The sequence below is a fragment of the Vicugna pacos genome, chromosome X, assembly GCF_048564905.1.
Source record: "Vicugna pacos chromosome X, VicPac4, whole genome shotgun sequence".
In the NCBI taxonomy this organism is placed as follows: Eukaryota; Metazoa; Chordata; class Mammalia; order Artiodactyla; family Camelidae; genus Vicugna; species Vicugna pacos.
In genome coordinates, this window is record NC_133023.1 from 3,277,146 (window position 1) to 3,297,642 (window position 20,497).

Sequence of the window (20,497 nt, forward strand, 5' to 3'; positions counted from 1 at the left end):
TTGATTCTATTGCTGGGTTGCTTTGGAAGAACTTCTCTTTAGAAATGAATTCATATGCAAGGCATTGTCCCACAGCGGAGTCATTTCTGATCTATTGATTTAAGTAATTAACATCCTTGCCCCAGTTAGCTGGGGCTGACAGGTGTTCGATCACTACTGAAGGTGGTCCTGACTGCTTTGTTAATCGACAAACGCGACTATATCCACGGAGATGTGGGAACGTCTAGGTATTTCCTGAAATGCTATAGGCATCACTATTACCACAATGATCTGATTTTCTCACTTTTCCCTTTCCTTAAAATAAAGGATGAACACAAACATAAGCCCTGCATTCTGCCCCTCCTCACCCTTACTATGACATCAAGAATCAAGAAGTTCAGATTTCCGAAGACTTGAAGATCATCGTATCTTGCTAATGGAGAAATCAAGGTGCAGAAGGAGTCAGCAACTTTCCCACCATAGTGAGGGAAGCGAGAAAAATAAAATAAGGTGCTGTCACTTGGCGTGATTATACTCCCCCCCCTTTTATTTTTAGCATGTTTATAGCACTTTAAAGAAAGATACTACAAGACTCTTAAAAGAAAAATAATTCCTTTAAAGTTGCAAGTGTTTTGATATGAACGGTTCAAATAGAGGTGGTGCCATTCTTTTGGGGGGAGGTATTTAGTTTTTGTTTGTTTATTTATTTATTCATTCATTCATTTATTATTTTTAAATGGAGATGCTGGGGATTGAACCCAGGACCTCGTGCATGCTAAACACATGCTCTACCGCTGAGCTATAGCCATCCGCAGAAGTGGTGCAATGCTTAAAGCAACCAATGACACAGAAGGAAATGTAACATGACCTTGATGGTTTACATCGTTATGACAAATATTCACCTGTGCCCGCCAAGGGATCCCAGGGCTACATTTTCTTGTTTTGTTTTGCTTTTTGTTTCATTTTTGAGAGGAGAGACAAAAGGAAGTTACCACGGTACTTCCAGACCAACTGCATCGAATCCCTGTTGATATTTCTTTTAAATCTCTCACTGGACATAGCTGAGAACCTCCATCACCAATGACCAAAGACTTACCCTGAGGTAGCTTGCAACAAAAAAAAGGGACTTTATAAACACATGGTTACAAGCTTTCTTTATGATGAAATCTACCGATCTTCAGCCATCATCTGCGTACTGTTTTTCTTTCATATTACTTGTCCCAAGTTGAAAATAGAAGTTAACAAAGTTTAAAGATGACCGAAGAAAGTCGGAAAGGCAAAAGTAAGGGGTTGGCGTGTCCAAAGAAGTTACGTTGTAATTATTGTAAGCAACGCCGACCATCATGAATCTCACTGAGAAAACATATATTGTTCAAATGTTAATAATACTGTATTGCTACTGAAAAGTTCCTAAGAGAGGAAATCTTAAAATTCTCAGCTGAAAGAAAAAAAAATTGAATCTAAATGGTGAGGAATGTTAACGAGACTGACCCTGGTGACTGTTCTGCAACATAGATGTATATCAAATCGTTACGCCTGGAACTAACATAATGTTGCTTGTCCATTATACCTCAGTTTTAAACGTTAGGAAGAAAGCTGACTCATGAGACGAGAAGGTGGGTATGTGTCATTTGGGGTTTTCTGCAGGGCTTTCCAGAGAGACTTAGGGCAACCCTGATGCACCTTGGATAAGAACTCCATACGGGTTCATCTCTTGGTCCCTGGGCTGGCCCGCCGACCGTGGGGGTGCTTGCATTACCTTCTGAGTAGTGGGACAAGGTCAGGAGACTAACGCAAGAGGCACCCGCGCCGGAGCCGAAGATGGTGACTCTCTTGGGATCCCCGCCGAAGGCCCCCACGTTCTCCTCAATCCAGCGCAGCGCCTGGATCTGATCCAGGAGCCCGTAGTTCCCTTTGGCCGCCTGGTCACCGGTACTTAAGAACCCTGCAAAAGAGCACAGGATACTTGGGGTTGTCAACTCCGAAAAAGCTCATCAACACCGCCGCCATCTGAAAAGATACTTTGTGGTTGACTTCATTCAGGCTTTACTTCTTCTCCCGAAGCAACAGTGTAGCAGGTTTTCTGTGGCAGAAAGAATTACGTCGTTCAAATAACAGTTACCACGGTCTTGTTTCTGTGGACGCTATGATGACGCGTCTCATCTGTGGGTTCGTATGGGGCTAACATACAAGGTGAAATGGATCTAAAATATCTACAGTAGGTGACAACACCAGGGACTTAATAAATTTTACTAGATTCAACTCATCATTTCTGCGTCCGTGTCGATTCTCCTTGGCAAGACGAAAGAGGCTCTTAAAAGAAGCTTTTCAGAGGAAAAAAATGTCTGTGTTGGCATCTGTGCGTAAGACTGTGTACAGTGTTTATAAGAACAGTATAGATTTTTCCCACTGAGTTCCTTATGCATATTTTAATTTAACTCCTTTCAATGCTTAAATTTCAAAGTGAATTACAGCCATCATGACCTTCCACTCTTAGTTTAGTATGCATCTCTTTTTCTGCATGGAAAAAAAATATTACAGTTACATGCAAAAAAAAAACCTTATAATTCTTTAATCTCAGCCAAAAGCCAATGCATATTCAAATCTCCCCAACCGTCCCCAAACAGCATGAGCTGCTACACTTGATTTTAAAAAGGAGGAGGATTCCGTAAATGAAGGAATTAGTTTGCACTCCAGGCGTCAAATTCTAAATTCCTCCTTCAAAGCTGCAAATAAGGCCATACGGGTACCTACTTATAGCAAAGCGCTCAGGTGCAGAGATCTCCCTCCCTGCCTGCTCCTCTCACTCTGCAGGAAGATCTTGACCTGGAAACACTGCTTTCCTCTCATGTTTCAAGTCATGTTGTTGAAGAGACATTCTCGCAGTCAAGAGTCAAAACTGTGAATATGTTATAAAGCATCCTCCAAACTTAAATCATTGTACAAACTTTCATCCAACTTTATGTCCAAATCTGTCTTGAGTAAGTCTTTTGGGAGCGGAAAAAAACTCACAAAAAGGTGGTCCCCCCCCCCCCGTTTCTTACTGTTTTTTGCCTCCATCTCCAAATCCCCAGTTAGGATATTTTTGCTTTCGGTACCATTTCTTTCTTACAAAACGTCACGACGTACACCCATTTCAATGAATGCTTATTAAATAGCCGTGGCCGCCTGCAGCAGCGTTTATACGAAGGCAGAATAAAGCCCCTAAAATCACAGAAATCAGAACGGACATCTTCACACGCATCCCTAACCAAAGGTGACAGCCTTCCCAGGAGCTCTCGGGGAACCAGCTTCTCAAACCTGAAACAAAATCCGAACGGAAAGGGTCTCACATCCGTTAAGGGAACAGGGCTTCGCAGAAGTTCGCCGAGCACCTACCTGTGCAAAGTGGAATACGGGAGCCAAAGGGGATTAGGAACCAATGGCCTGGCTCAAAGGAAAGCAGCAGGAAGGGGTGGTTTTTGTCATTGTGGTTGCCGTCCCGCAGTCATTAGGGCTCACAGCCCCACAGCCTGAGATGCAACATGACAAGGTTGCACGTTCAGGGCTCATCCCACAAATCACACGCTGTCTCAAGCTCACGGGGGCGGATGTGGGCTTGGCTGTGAGGAGCGGGCAGGTTCAGACATTACCAGGCGCTCCCTTATTTAATTAGCAATTACTAATTGGTGCTTCCTGCCCGGGAAATGTTCCGGGTCCCCTGCATTCATCCCTCTGCGCTCTACACGCTTTTCTGGTAAAATGGATCGCGGCCTGCTTGGGAGAAAAGCCTCTTTCATGCGGCTTTATGCAGGAAAACGGGCCGATAATGGCCGTTTGGGTGCCGGGTAATCACCCCAGGACAAGCCTCTCTCCCCTCATTAAGGAAAAGAGGTGATTAACGTCTGCAGGCTGCAGACCCTTTCCGGCAGCGTTTGCTCCGGCCGCCTCCCTCCCTCCGTCTGCTGCCCCGCAGGCGCCTATCTGCCCATTGTTTGCTGCGCAGAAAGGCCTGAGCATTTGCAACGTGTGCTAAATCCACCAGCTTCTATTCAACCAGCGCCCCTCCCTCCCCGGCAGAAACCTGACTGCCGTCACCTCCCCGAGGGCAGTCTTATTAACATTCGGTGCCCTGGCAAGTCCCACTTCTTGAAAAGATCACGCCACTGGAAGGTCTGGTCTTCGGGATTCTGACCTCTTTCCAAAAGTCCCCAGTGAAACAGCTCCCCAGGCGCGTCTCTGAAGTTGAGCAAATGAACCTGCTTGGGGTTGTTTTTGAAGCTGGGGCTTCCACAGCATCTGCCCTGGCGTCTTCACGTACTCAAACACCCAGGGGTTAATTATGTTTTGTTTTACTGCTTTTTCTTTTTAAATTTAAATGATCAAGGGGTCCAAGTCCCCATCGCAGGTGCAGAAGGAGTGCAAGGCATTGGATTTATTTTCTCTATGAGAGCAAATGCCTTTTCTCTTCTGATGGTCAAAATGCAGTGCTTGAGATAATGGAGACATGGGACGCATGTGGGGTTTCCCAGCATCGATTGTCGGATCGACATGTGAGCAGCTGATCGATTTGCAGACAGCCACACACTTGTGACCAAAGACAGAGACGTCCCTAGAAGTCAGTTTCTCAGATGAGTATATGAGGTTCTTTACACGCCGTAGACGAATTCGTGGAAGCGGCCCTTTGCCTGGCTGAAACCAGAGATTTTTCAACAAATGGCTCCTTTCATGGACAGGCATTCTCGGCTCCAAAATCCTCTGAGCATGTCAGCTGATGAAACATTGGTTTTTGAGATTTACTGTCTCTGAAGCGAAGCTTGTAGATCAGTAAGCGTCTGGCCCCCACCCCCAACAACTGAACAATGAAAGACGGACACAAAAGAGACCATTTGAATTCAGACAGATTAGTGACCAGATGGATGCCGGGCTTCACTCAAAGCAGTGGAAGGAACAAGACACACACACACAAACACACAACTTTTAAACATGGTTCATGGAAAAGATGCTGGAAAAACCCAAATCCCATTTCCCCGCCTACATGTTAAATGAAATGAGTATCGTGAGCTTTTGTTTGCTCTTCCTATCACTGTGGAATAGAATGTGGCAGGCTTTTAGGAGAGGTAATCATGTTTTGCACTGCAAGAGCTGAGGTGCACGGCTCCAGGTCACATGGCTTTGCATCCACTTCAAGGCAACGGTAGGGAATGCAATGGGGTCACACGTCTTTAATGCCCCAAATGACTGCCTTTCTTTTAGGGGATAATTCATTCCATAAGCACAATGGGCATTTTGGGGGGGGGGGTAACCATTAACCAGAAGACAATTACTAAGTGAATATATATATATATATATATATCTTTTACATGTTCAGGCTGTATATGTAGCAGAAATTGGCAGCATTAACTTACGGTTTCAACTGTGTTTCTATAAGGACTCTACATACACGTACCTATATCTCCATACGTTTACTTTTGCAGAATGACCTACTTTCTACAAATTTTGTTTCTTCGGGGTGGCGTGAGGATTCGCAACAGATAGCAAATCCCAGCCTTTATTACATCAGAACCCGTCCCTCTTACCTGTATATACATACATGTATCTGTGCACGAGTGTGCGTACACACGATGTTTAAATTTAATGGAGTAAAAGCAAAAAGGAGATGTTTCAATAAAAATTTGTTTCAGTGAGGAGAGACAGACTTGACTTGAGGTCACACGCATGAAGCCCAGACAGAAATCTGCGTGATGACAATCAGGGCAGAGGTAGAAATACGAAAAGCAGTCAAAAGGGCGGGAGGGACAGAAAGCTCTATATTATATTAATGATGGGCCTCCCTGCATTATTGTCATGATGGTTTCTTGCAGGATGTTGAATGTCACTCCCTTTACTATACAGTAGGACCTTGTTGTTTATCTGTTTTGTATATAGTGGTGTATATCTGCTAATCCCAAACTCCTAATTTTTCCTTCCCCACCCCTCAGCATTTAAAAAAATTTTTTAAATATCTGTATTTCCTTCTAATTTATAGATTTTTTTTAGCAGTCACACACAGACACACAGACACACGCACACAATATACCAAGTCTCTTTTAAGTCAGATGCATTTGTGGGACTTCTACGAACCCGTGACCCCATCTTCACATCTCTGGACACACCCTGCCCGCATCCTTCAGCCGGCGAGTCTACCCCATTGCACATAACTGCCCTGGGGTGTGCCTTGCGTTTCTATATTTTGTTGCCTTTTTATATGCAGTGCTCTCCAGCCAGGATGCCGTACACAGGGGCGCCACGGTCCTGTCATCTGCCTTCCGCCTGTACGTATGGCCTCACGCCAGACCACACTGTTTGTCCGGGGTCCAGCCCCTTAGGCAGGAATCCCCTGCAGACACAGACACAGGCCGTGCCCTTCCAGCTCTCACCCGCTACCCACGCGGTCCCTTTCCCAGCCGGTCCTCATGGTCTCAGTTCTCTCACGACAGCAAACCCGCTCTAAGTGACTTTCTGTTACAGACCTCACCGCCCTACGTGAAGGCTGTCTGCTCGGAGGTCAGCAGCAGGGTTACTGGCTTCTCTAGATTCAGAGTCCGTCAGCCTCGGATGTGAATCCACGCCAAAGGCTTGGGCATGTTACGCCAGAGGGCAAAGCCCCACTTTTGTCAACTGTGGGACTGAGAAACGATGCAGATGGTAAAGAAAACGCGTATGCTCTGTAAGTGCAGAGGGGGTGGTGAATAACTTTGCATGAAGGTGGAACATACTTATTTATTCAGTTTGTTTATTAAGTGTTGACTACGAGCTTAGAGTCTAAACAGAAAGGCAGGACAAAAATATGTCACACTTTCAAGCACGCTGGGAAAATCAAGGAGATGCTTATTCATCCAATATTTACTACATACACACAACGACCCAAGTAATGTGCTCAAAGCTGAGGGACAATGATGCATTATTTGAGTGGATTTCTGTAGACATTTTGAAAACCTACCTGAAACTTATTTAAAAATTGTCGGCTGCAATTTGTTTTCAGTAAGAATACTGTAAAACTTACTAGGATCGAAACTCGTACATTTTGCCATCAAAGTTTACTTATAGGGCATACAGAAGATATAAATTTTGTCCCTCTGTGGTGTTCAGGTCACTATGAACTGCATATAAGAAAAGCGAGGACTTTTACAACTTGATGTTACAAATGATGAAACATAATTTTTCTAATTCCTTTTAAAAGGGCACACATTCAAAACACGCTGCTCTGTTTAGATACACTCACCTACCCGCAACTGCAAAACTAGAGTGATGGTGGTGGTGTTTCCTGGGACTTACTGTAAGATACTCTCTGTGGGCAGACAACAATTAACCTGGTTTGTTTTAATTTTTCCGTGAGATGATCAGAAACAACCCAATCCAAAAATGGGCAAAAGACTAAACAAGCAATTCTCCAAGAAAGAAATACAAATGACCAATAGGCACATGAAAAAATGCTCAAAATCACTAATTACCTGAGAAATGCAAATGAAAACTACAATGAAGTATCACCTCACACCAGTCAGAATGGCCATCATTCAAAAATCCACAAATGACAAATGCTGGAGAGGCTGTGGAGAAAGGGGAACCCTCCTACACTGCTGGTGGGAATGCAGTTTGGTGCAGCCACTGTGGAAAACAGTATGGAGATTCCTCAGAAGACTAGGAATATGCTTAACATATGACCCAGGAATCCCACTCCTGGGCATATATCCAGAAGGAACCCTACTTCAAAATGACACCTGCACCCTAGTGTTCATAGCAGCACTATTTACAATAGCAAAGACATGGAAACAGCCTAAATGTCCATCAACAGATGACTGGATAGAGAAGAGGTGGTGTATTTATACAATGGAATACTATTCAGCCATAAAATGATAACATAATGCCATTTGCAGCAACATGGATGTCCCTGGAGAATGTCATTCTAAGTGAAGTAAGCCAGAAAGAGAAAGAAAAATACCATATGAGATCGCTTTTCTGTGGAATTAAAAAAAAAAAAAGAACATAAATACAAAACAGAATCAGACTCACAGACATAGAATACAAACTTGTGGTTGCCAGGGGGCAGGGGGTGGGAAGGGACAGACTGGGAGTTCAAAATTTGTAGATACTGACAGGCATATGCAGAATAGATAAACAAGATTATACTGTATAGCACAGGGAAATATATACAAGGTCTTGTGGTAGCTCACAGCGAAAAAAAATGTGACAGTGAATACATGTATGTTCATGTATAACTGAGAAACTGTGCTCTACATTGGAATTTGACACCACATTGTGGAATGATTATAACTCAATAAAAATGTTTAAAAAAAAAAGAACAACTGAATGTAATAAAAACCACACATTCTTTTTCAACTCTATCACAATCCAGGGACGTCTACAAGCTCACATAATTTTTTTTTGTACTCAGAAATAGTCCCGAGCTTTCCAACACTGGTTTTTCTCTGGGAAACTTGCAACATAATTAAGAAGACTGTTCTAATTACAACAAACACTGGGAAGATCTTCCAGGAGATAACACACAGATTAGCAACAAGTGAATGGGGTGACCTGCAAATGAGTGAAAATCCGAAGAGGATGGTTTCAGTACTAGAAAGGGTTATCGAAGAAAGAAGATGGTATTTTCCAGCACTGAGTGTGAGCAAATTGGGGATATATCTTCTGTGCATCACACACTAAATCTGTCCCTTTGGGTGAATGCTTTGACCAGGCTCCCCGTCTCATCCACTTCTCAATTATTAAACAGGACGTGTAGAATTGTTCGAAGACCACTATTTTTGTAGAGTTTTTGCTATTTTTCTTGCCAAAGATGTCAGGGTCCTATGCCCATGACTCTCGAGTCCCTGTCACCCTCAATCATAATGCATCCTTGGGTTGGATTTTCATTCAAATCATTTTTCTTCTTACAAGACCCCGAATGGTAGCTGATTTCAAAACCCGATGGAAGACACTGGAAGAGGATTCCACCAAGTGAGGAAGATGAGATCGTTGCATGTCTGTTTTCACGCAACAGGAGACACACCTGGCTTGTGATCGGTCGTAAAATCCCCTTGTCTCCCTCACTGTGCTAAGGTGTATTGTTAGAACCAGCACTGTCATTTATGTTAACTGTGTCCTCATGACACATGAAGATACAGGCGAGACTTTACTGAGAAATTAGGAGGGCAGGAATTAACGATTCCTCTCTGAGCACAGGGAGGGCCTAGCTCAAGTGGTAGAGCGCATGCTTAGCACACACAAGGTCCTGGGTTCAATCCCCAGTGCCCCCTCTAAAAATAAATAAGTAAACCTAATTACCTCCCCGCCAAAAATAAAAAAATAAATAAAAAAATAAAAGATTTCCCTCTGAAAAGAAAAACATTAATGTAACAACAACAAAAAAAATTAAATGCATCACATACCAAAACAGTTAAGGGCAAATTCATCCCCCAAAAGAAGATAAGCCTCTGTTTTTAAAGATTAGACATTAATCAACTCTAATTGTGCCAATTCTCTTTTTAAAAAAATTTTGGGGGGAAGGTAATTAGGTTTCTCTGTTTATCTATCTGTTTATCTGTCTATGTGTCTAATCTATGTATATTTCTTTCTTTCTATCTATCTATGTACCTATCTACCTACCTTTTCATCCACCTAACCACACATCCATCCATCCATCTATCCGTCCGTCCGTCTGTCCATCCATCCATCTAATCAATCTATCTATCCATCCATCCAACTACCCATCTTATCTATCTATCTATCTATCTATCTATCTATCTATCTATCTATCTATCTATCTATCTTTCTATCTATCTATCTATCTATCTATCTATCTATCTATCTATCTATCTATCTATCTATCTATCTATCTAGTATCTATGTTAATGGAGGGACTGGCGATTGAGCCCAGGACCTCGTGCATTCTAAGTACACACTTTACCACCGAGCTATACCTTCCCTCCCCCCTAATTGTCCCAATTCTCCATGTAACAACTTTTATCTCACAAACTTTTGCTTAAACAAAGCAATTCTCCAGAGTCAAAAACATCTAGTCTCCCATACCCACACAGCGTGTGGAACACCTCTGGTCTGTTCCGTTTCGGCCATTACCCTTGTGTTAAATTATCGTTAACTTTGCAATGGCCAAAAAGCAAAAGCCGAACAGTCGTTGGAGTCCACCGTGGGGGAAAAGTACCGATTTTAAAATAATGACAATGTAGTAAAGATAAAATATTAACAAACACATGGAGTTAGCTGAATGCTCATTCAACAGATCCTTTATGGACATCTGGAATATTCCAGGCACTGGTTGTCCTTACAGTGAAGAGAAAGCCACGAACGGATACATTAGATCTCTGACTGCCTGAAACTTCTATTCTAGTATGTGTAGACTGACAATATACACACAAAAACCAAGTACTGCATGTTCTATGAGTTTCCTATTGCTGCTGTAAGAAATTAGCCCCAACCTAGTGGCTTCATACACACTTATTTCTTTTTTTTTTTAATTGAGTTATAGTCAGTTTACAATGTTGTTTCAATTTCTGGTGCACAACGCAATGCTTCAGTCATATATGAACATACATATATTCATTTTCACATTCTTTTTCATCATGAGTTACTATAACATCTTGAATATATTTCCCTGTGCTAGACAGTATAAACTTGTTTATCTATTGTATATATACCTGTCAGTATCTGCAAATCTCAGACTCCCAGTCTGTCCCTTCCCACCCCTCTCCCCAGTGGCAACCATAAGTCTGTATTCTGTCTCCGTGAGTTTGCTTCTGTTTTTTATGTAAGTTCATATGTCTTCTTCTGTTTTTTTAATTCCACAAATGAGTGATATCATGTAGTATTTTTCTTTCTCTTTCTGGCTTACTTCACTTAGAATAACATTCTCCAGAGACATCCATGTTGCTGCAAATGGCATTATGTTGTCATTTTTTATGGCTGAATAGTATTCCACCACACACACCTATTTCTTATCTTACAGTTTTGGACATCAGAAGTCTAAAACACTTCTAAAGGGATGTTTCCTTTCTGAACCTTAGTGGAGAACATTTTGTTTGCCTTTCCCAGCTTCTACGAGCCCTGGAGACTCCTTGTCTCCTGCACTCACTTTCATCTACCATGCCGCTTTCAACTGAATTCCGCTTTCAACTTCAGCTCCTCTCTGGGTCTGACCCTCTAGCCTTTCTCCTAGAAGGATTTTTTATTATTATTACATTGTGCTGACCTGAACACCTGAGGAAGCTCTCCTCAACTCAAGACCCTTATCTTTTTTTTTATATGAAAAATATTTACTTATGTTTAGTAAGTCCTCTATTTTAAAGACAAAAATACACAATCCCAACACTTACTGAACCCTTACTATGAAGCAAGCACTATGATAAGAAGTTTATCCATACTATCTCATTTAATCCTCAGAAACATCCTATGAAAGATGCATTGTTATCTTGATTACTACAAATGAGGAAACTAAGATGCAAAGAGGACCCTAAGGAAGTGACGTTGCTGGAATGTAAGTCTGGCTCTACCAACACCAAATTCTATGTGTTTATCCATCATGTTTTGCTGAGTACAGTGGTTCTGTTCACAAGGATTTACAGGTTTATTCATTTGAGTTTGGTAGCATGAAGAAAGCTACTTTCTTTGGTTCACGGAATTATATATATATATTTTTTATTAGAGAATAAGACTGTATAATGCTTGTTTTGCCTTGTTTCCTTACAAAGGCAAAACCAAGTTTTGGTAACTGCGTTTAGCCTGTTCCCAATTTCCACTGTAAGACCCTCATCTTAATACATTGCAAAGTCCCTCTTCCCGTGTATGGTTGACCAGGAAACCCCTCTTATTAATACACACCCCCAGGTTCTGGGGGTTAGGATGGGGACATACTTAGGGGGCTGTTATTCTGTCTACCCCAGGCTGCGATCCTGGTTGAGTTGGGTACACCATCAACAGTCCTCTGACTACGGCAAACTGAATCCAACCCAGGTGGTTCCTTTGTTTTATTTTTTTTTAACTCTGAATGGTGGGCTTCTCCCATTCGACCATCATGCAAGGAAAAGGTCAGTGAAACTCCTTCAGTCGATGACACAAAATAAGGATGCATATGAAAGCACATCTGTGTTACAAAGCTCCACGTAAGTGTGAGTAGCTATTGTCATCTCTGTGCTGCAAAATACTTGTTAAGGGCTTGGGGGTGATGATGATTACAAATAAAAAGCCAATAGTATATCCTGTTTAATTTACCTTCAGTCAAAGGCACAATCAGTACTTTCAAAGCAGGGAAAATTTACCCGAGGGCTGTAGTCTACAAGAGTCTATGTTTCAAACCATACATAGTAAATTAAAAAGATCTTCTAGTTAAAAAAACAAATTATATATATATATATAAAATGATTTGAAAAATTTCATTATGTCATCATTTTTTATGGCTGAGTGGTATTCCATTGTATAAATAAACCACCTCTTCTTTATCCAGTCATCTGTTGATGGACGTTTAGGCTGTTTCCGTGTCTTGGCTATTGTAAACAGTGCTGCTATGAACATTGGGGTGCAGGTGTCTTTTTAAAGTAGGATTCCTTCTGGATATACACCTAGGAGCTGGATTCCTGGGTCATATGGTAAGTCTATTCCTAGTCTTTTGAGGAATCTCCACACTGTTTTCCACAGTGGCCGCACCAAACTGCATTCCCACCAGCAGTGGAGGAGGGTTCCCCTTTCTCCACAGCCTCTCCAGCATTTGTCATTTGTGGACCTTTGAATAACAGCCATTCTGACTGGTGTAAGGTGATGCCTCACTGTAGTTTTGATTTGCATTTCTCAGATAATTAGTGATATTGAGCATTTTTTCTTATGCCTATGGATCATTTGTGTGTCTTCCTTGGAGAATTGCTTGTTTAGGTCTTCTGCCCATTTTTTGGATTGTGCTCTTTGCTTTGTTCTTATCACGTCATATGAGCTGTTTATATATTCTGGAGATCAAGCCCAAGATGGATGTCCCTGGAGAACATCATTCTAAGTGAAGTAAACCAGAAATAGAAAGAAAAATACCATATGATTATCACTCATATGTGGAATCTAAAAAAAAAAAAAAGGACATTAATGAACTCATCTGCAAAACAGAAACAGACTCACAGACATAGAATACAGACTTGTGGTTGCCAGTTGGGAGGAGGGTGGGAAGGGACAGACTGCATGTTTGAGATTTGTAGATACTGTCAGGTATATATATATAGAATAGATAAACAAGTTTATACTGTCTAGCACAGGGAAATATATTCAAGATCTTGTAATAGTGAAAAAGAATTGAAAATGAATATATGTACATTCATGTATGACTGAAGCATTGTGCTGTACACCAGAAATTGACACAACATTGTAAACTGACTATAACTCAGTAAAAAAAAACCCTCAAAACCAAAAAATAATTTCAAAAGATAACACATAGCATAGAATTATTTCATTATCATCCCATCCATTTCAAGGTTGCCACACCTGACAGCCAAGGGCAGAAAATGCTAAAAATAGGAATTCAGTGGGAACCATGTTCAGTCCTCTTCCCAGTCTCCTGACCTGGAGCTGCAGCTCAAATCTGACTCTGCTACGTTGCAAAGGAACCCGGGAGGGAGGTGCCAGTGAGTTCCTTCAGGGGCAGATTCTCTTTGTCTCCTCAGCACATTTAGCAAAGGCAGCTCTGCCCAGGGGAGCTTGGACCATCCTCTCCCAGCTTGCACGATGCTTTGAGTCGGGGAGGGTGGGGCCATCTCAGAACGTGGGTCAGGGATACCCCTGCACAACCCTGAGTTCTCAAAGCAAAAATGGCAATGGGTGCACTCCATCCCAGACCACAGGATCAGAATCTGATGCTCCAACCCTGGGGTAGATGGGAAAATCCAAAAGGGGTCCCCAGTCAGAGGGGCGCTGCTCCCCACAGGGGCACTGGGCATCTGCAGCTCTCCTGGGGTTGGTCTTTTAAGAATCAACTTAGCACCGCCAAGGTAGGATTCTTCCAGGTTCAAGAGTGTCCACAGTCATAACCTGAGAGGCAGAGTCTCTGCTCAGGGAGGTCATTGCCAACTTTGGTATATGATTCTTTTTTTTTCCCCCCGGTGCTTAGTGGCAGTTTGTTTGTTGTTTATTCATTCATTCATTACTTTTTTTTATTCAGTTATAGTCAGTTTACATTACAATGTTGTGTCAATTTCTGGTGTACAGCACAGTGTTTCAGTCATGCATAAGCATACATAGATTTGTTTTCACATTCTTTTTCACTGTATGCTCCTACAAGATATTAAATATAGTTCCCTGCGCTCTACAGTATAAACTTGTTTATCTATTTTATATATACCAGTCAGTATCTGCAAATCTCAAACTCCTTGTTTATCCCTTCCCACTCCCATCCCCCCTGGTAACCCTAAGTTTGTTTTCTATGTCTGTGAGTCTGTTGCTGTTTTGCAAATAATTTCACTGCCATCTTCCTTTCATATTCCACATATAAGTGATATCATATAGTATTTGTCTTTCTCTGACTAACTTCACTTAGTAGGATAATCTCTAGGTCCATCCATGTTGCTGCAAATGGCATTACTTTATTCTTTTTTATGGCTGAATAGTATTCCATTGTATAAATATACCACCTCTTCTTTATCCAGTCATCTGTTGATGGACATTTAGTCTGTTTCCATGTCTTGGCTGTTGTAAATAGTGCTGGTATGAACATTGCAGTGCAGATATCTTATTCAATTTGAGTTTTCTCTGGATATATGCCCAGGAGTGGGACCGCTGGATCATAGGGTAAGTCTATTCCTAGTCTTTTGAGGAATCCCCATACTGTTTCCCACAGTGGCTGCACCAACCTGCATTCCCACCAGCAGTGTAGGAAGGTTCCATTTTCTCCACAGCCTCTCCAGCATTTGTGATTTGTGGACTTTTGAATGATGATTCTTAATATCATCAGTGAATCTTCAAGCCACTGCAGAAAAAAAGAGCATGGAACCTCCCTTCACCCATGCTATTTTATCGCCAACCCCATAACTGCTCTTTATAAAGAGGCAGAGGGAAAAGGGAGAAGCTCTCCCTTGCCAGACATAAAAATCCTGGAACCAAATGTGTTTCTCTCTCTCTCTCTCTGTCTCTTTCCCTTCTGCTTCAAGTGTCAGAAATTGTGACCAAATTCATGCTTGACTCAAGTACCTGAAAATCTCTGCCGTTTTTATTTCTCTGAGATAGAACCTGGCCTCTTTTTTAGGGAAAAATGTAGGGGTGCTGCCATCTGATGCTTCCTCCCCCTGTCCTTACATTGAACAAAACTGAAACAATCACTTCAAGATACAGATTTAAGTGTATTCTATGCATCTTGCTGTATTGGTCATTGCTAAGTGTACAATTCAACAGGATTAATGACATTCATGACACACAACCATCACCACTGTCTTTTTGCAAAACTTCTTCATCATCCCAAAGGGAACGTCTCTAATGATGAGGCAATGAGTCCCACTGAATTGTGGAGTTCAGGAGATGTGTTACCTACATGCTGGGCTGAACATGCTTACTTAGCTATGACACCTGTATTTCATGACCAGAGCCATTCCTCCTACCATTCCTCCTTGCAATGGACTGAATCTTTCTGCTCAGATTCCAAGTGTTGAAATCTTGACTCCCAGTGTGATGGTACTAGGAGGCGGGGCCGTGGAGGGGGTGATAAGGCTGTGAGGAGGGAGCCCTCACAAGTGGGATGCATGACCTTTCTAAGAAGACACCCTGGAGAACTAGCCATATGAGGATACGCCTTCAAGGGGTCGGCAGTCTGCAACATCCAAGAGGGTCCTGCCCGGAACATGGCCATTCTGGAACCGTCATCTTCCAGCCTCCAGGATGGTGAGGAATAAATGGCTGGTTCTTATCAGTCACCCAGTCTGTGGGATTATTGCGGCAGCACCATCAGTCGGGGACACTTGGACTGTGTGAAGCTGAGCAGGATGCTGTGTGCCTTCCCAGGGGCAGACGCCTCCCCCCGCCCCTGCCTGTTATGCCCCCCACCTCTTGCAGAAAAGCTTCAGCCTCCCAGGGCCTCCCTGAGTTCCAAAGAGATGTCATCACAGAAGTGAAGCAAGACAGAAACAGAGGGAAGCAGTCAAGCAAGACAAAAATAGTCATAGTTTAGCCATGAAACAAAGTCAAGGACCTTTAGTTCCTCCTCAAGGGCTACAGAGAATATTCTGAGCCACGTCCTTCGAGCTGTTTTGCAGATACTAAAATCCCCACCAGGTGGAGGAAGTCACCTGCATGCTGACCACCGGCACACAGAGCCCAGACCAGCTGGAACCAGAAGGCCGATGACTGCCATTCCTGAAACATCACCCTGCGACCCCACCACCAAGCAACCCGAGAACTGTGCATGAGCTGATCGCGTGCTCAGCAGCCCACACCCCTAATGCTGCCTTGAAAAACCCTTCTCTGAAAGTCACCAGGGAGCTCAGGTCTTTTGCGCATGAGCCGACCATTCTCCTTGCGTGGAGCCCTGCAATAAACGCTGCACTCTCCTTCACCACCAGGTGGTGTCAGCAGACTGGCTTTGCTGTGTGTGTCGGGGGAGTGGGCCCAGAAGTTTGCTTCAGTAACAGGCCCTTGCTGGCTAGGAGATCTGAACAGCCATTTCTCCAACTGAAAGTAAAGGTCGTTTACTGAAGCATTATGCCATACACCAGAAAGTCACACAACTCTGTAAACTGACTATGCTTCAATTAAAAAAAAAAAAAACATACACACACAAAAAAGAAAAGGTCTTTTAAAACGTTCGCCATAACTCAGCTTGGAAGATCCCTTCGCATGACTTTATTGGACTTGTGAGTGTGGTTTTGTAACCTTTATCTAAGTGGAGCAACTGTGAAACATGTTTACCTTAACTGGGGAGATAAGATACCGTTGATGGGAAATAGGACACAATTTGTCTAATTGTCCACTGGTTTAAAATTGAACTAATATTCTGCACCCTAGCGAGGCCTGAGGTCAGCCAAGATGCTTCTACGTCCACGGCAATTTGCTGAATGTAGAAGCAGGGCTCATTTTTTCAAGGAGAGGATTCTGAAATGTGACATAATGTCCAGTTTCCAAGGAAGATCCCCTTATATTGATGCCATGACATTTTTTTCCCCATAGCTCAGTTCTACACTGTTGCACATTTAAATGCTTTCAAGGCAAGGAATAAAATGGAAGAAAATATTTAACGGACCATCTTATTTAAATAGAAACCTCAAAAAACACCTGACTTTTTTTTTTTTTTTTTAGCACAAAACACCTTATAATGAACAAAGCACACCTTTATTTTTACACCTTACTTTGTTTGTGCTGCTGAAAATGAGCTTCGTTTCAGCTACCCGTATTTCTGGCTTCTTGACAGGTGGATGGTGGTATCTCTTTGATGTTGAAATTTGCATTTTTCCGATGACATATGATCTAACACATCTCTTCATGTGCTTATTTGCCACCTGTGTCTCTTCTTTGGTGATGTGTCTGCTAAACTCTTTGTTTCTTTCTTTTATTAATTAATGGTTTTCTTACTGTTGAGTTTTAAGAGTTCGTTGTAAACAATGAGCTTTTATATTGAGTGTCATGATGAAAACGTGGATGGTTATATATTCATCATGTTCCAACTGAGCAAACTGGTTATTGTTGTGAATGTTCAAATTGCCTCATTGTTGCTAACCAGGGTCCTTCCAGTTGACTTTTGGGGTCTCTGTGTTTCTCTTGTTTTCTTCATACACTCATACACATAGACACATGCATATATACATATATACATAAATAAATTACTAATAATGATTTTACATGTTAAAATAATTCTCTTCTTTGTGCCCTTTGCCATCTTAAACTTACACAGCATTCAACACGCATTGCTTTTCAGCAACGAGATGACTAGAGAAATATAAAATGAAGGACAAGAAGGTGCCACCATCTGAAATGGAATTCAGGCTGACAGTTCCCACCTGGTGTTTCATGGTCTTAGAATTCTGAGTTTTGGGAATCACCGACAAGGCACTCAAATGACTGCCGTTGGGTTTCCGCAGGCAGATTTGATCAACGGCTCTGCAGCCACTGTGGGAGCGAACGGAGGAGCGGAAGCCCGTGTCAACAAACTTCAAGGGAAAAAAAAAATCACCAAGTATTAAGTGTGGAACTCAGCCGAAAGGAAGTATTTCTAGCAGATGGAGAGCACAGGTGGATCAATATTTTTTTCACCTGCAGCCTCATAAATGTACCAAGGGGAGCATAAAAGTGGATAGAAGAGGATTCACAAAAATTACTGCAGCTGTAGAGTGAATCTTTTCCAAAAGGCAGTGCGACAACGTGACTGTGTGAGCTCAGCAGGACGCGCATGTCCCACGCTCCCGCCACCTGCCGTCTGATGACCATTCCCGCCGAAAATTTGAAGGAATCCCACGGGCTCCAGTTTCAAACCTCCCCATGCATCGCGGAGTTTTTGCACTCAGACGTCCTACGTTCCCGTAAAGGGTGTCCCACGTGGAGCCGAACGTCTTTATTTCTCACACGCCAGTCTTCTTTCTTACTTCCTGTGTCCCCATCACAACCATGTGCCCAGATGTATAGGTGGAAACATTTGAATTCTTACTTTTGCCATGGCTTTCCCTTTTAAAAATCTCAACTCCCAGACATTGTTTACTATCCTCAAACTGATTCTGGCTGAAAACGTATTTTCCCCAGAATCCTTTAATACTTGCCCTGTATAAATAGGATGAGGCTTCCAGTCTTGTCTTTTGAAGCTAGACACACAATGGTGTCATCTAACATTTACTGTCCCTTCTGCGTTCAGCCAGGTTATTGCTATAAACAATATGTTCCCACATTCATGTTACACCCATTTGATGCCCTCATTACATGAATGTTGAATGGATAAATCAATGTCCTCTTAACAGGTGACAGGTGGCCATTTCTCCCTTCCACACAATCAGGTTTCCAGGATCGGGGTGATCTGAGCAGACGAAGAGGACGGGGGTTGATGGATAGGAAGACAGAAGTGATTAAACTGGCAACGGTGCACCCGTATTTTGGACCGTTTGCTTGCCAGAGTCATCTGTTTTCCACAGACGACACGGAGCAGACCTTTAGAAATGTGATTCATGGACTGTGCAATTACGTATTTCACAGGAATGGGTGACATGCCTCTATGGCAGGGATTTGCAGCTGAAAATGCTGTATCTGGTCTTTGCAGAAGCCCCCGGGAGCCCCGCCTTCTGTCGGCAATGAGACACTAGGGGTAGAGCTGGCTACATTGGAAGGAGAAGGCCCTTTCAAAAACATCACCCGAGCGTTGTCACAAAGTTGCCTCCCCTTTTTTTTTTTTAATCAACCTTGAGCCACGATGTAATCTATTGTACGGAAAATGCAAAGCTTGGCTTTGTTTCAGAGATACAAGTGTGTCCATTTTGAAACAAAATGTATACGAGTTTTGTCAATAAACGACTCTATATTAACTTTTGTTTAATAGATGGAGAGATAATAAATACTATAGATACCTTGCTACATAGCATAATGTTTCATAATATATACATATATTCATGTATTACACTGATACGCCACACGATTAGCTGATGTGTAGGAACAGGGAATTATATGAGAAATATCACTAAGTGGGCATCTCTTTATAGTTGGAGGGTGGAATAAATTAAATGTTAGTTTAATATAACACAGATGCAGATTCTGAGAGAGAGAGGAGGAGCAAGATGGGGGTGGGGAATTAAGAGGTACAAACTACTGTGTATAAAATGAATAAGGTACACGGATTTAATGTACATATTTTACAAAAACTGTATTTTTTTAACGTTTTGGTGCTAAATAATTAACGGAATTGTCTAACTAACTCGAAATGTAATCTATAATTCTTTTAAAAAATTTTAATGGGTGTATAGTGACTTACAATGTGTCAATTTCTGGTGTACAGCATGTTAAAGTCACACATATACATACATATATTCACTTCCCTATTCTTTTTCATTAAAGGTTAGTACAAGGTATTGAATATCGTTCCCTGTGCTGTACAGAAGAAATCAGTTGTTTATCCATTTTGTATATAGTACTAGTATTTGTAAATCTCAAACTCCTATTTTATCTAGAATAATTTTAAATGCAGTTTAATCTGTAAAAATGTTGAATCACTACGTTATACACCTGAAATCTAATGGAATATAATTCAGCAACAACAACATAAAAGTAACTGGTAGTTGACCAGCAACACAAAGGAGATGACAATCACAACTCTTATGGTATCAGAGGGTTATACATGGCACTGCTCAAAGAGCATCCAAGAGCTGCCAGTCACTACGTCATAGGGCAACTTGTTACCCGCGGTCACCTTCAGGTCACACCTCACAGTGACTGAATCCAAACTGCGGAGGAATGTGCTCAGGAATCTGCATTTCAATCAGCCCTTCAGTAGATGCTGACAAACGCTGAAGTGTTCTGGTAGGGAGGAGCCGTGGCCATAACTATCATTCTATACCACCTGTAA

At 42.1% G+C, this 20,497-nt stretch overlaps 1 protein-coding gene across 2 annotated transcripts in view; it reads right to left on the reverse strand.

Annotated features, from left to right (window-relative positions):
• The window catches only part of NLGN4X (neuroligin 4 X-linked), a 227,514-nt gene that overhangs the window by 13,111 nt on the left and 193,906 nt on the right, over positions 1 to 20,497 (reverse strand). For both annotated transcript variants that reach the window (XM_072955654.1, XM_006210173.4), the window contains one exon: positions 1,739 to 1,924. In XM_072955654.1, the coding sequence (XP_072811755.1) occupies positions 1,739 to 1,924 (186 nt within the window). The remainder of the gene's footprint in view (positions 1 to 1,738; positions 1,925 to 20,497) is intronic.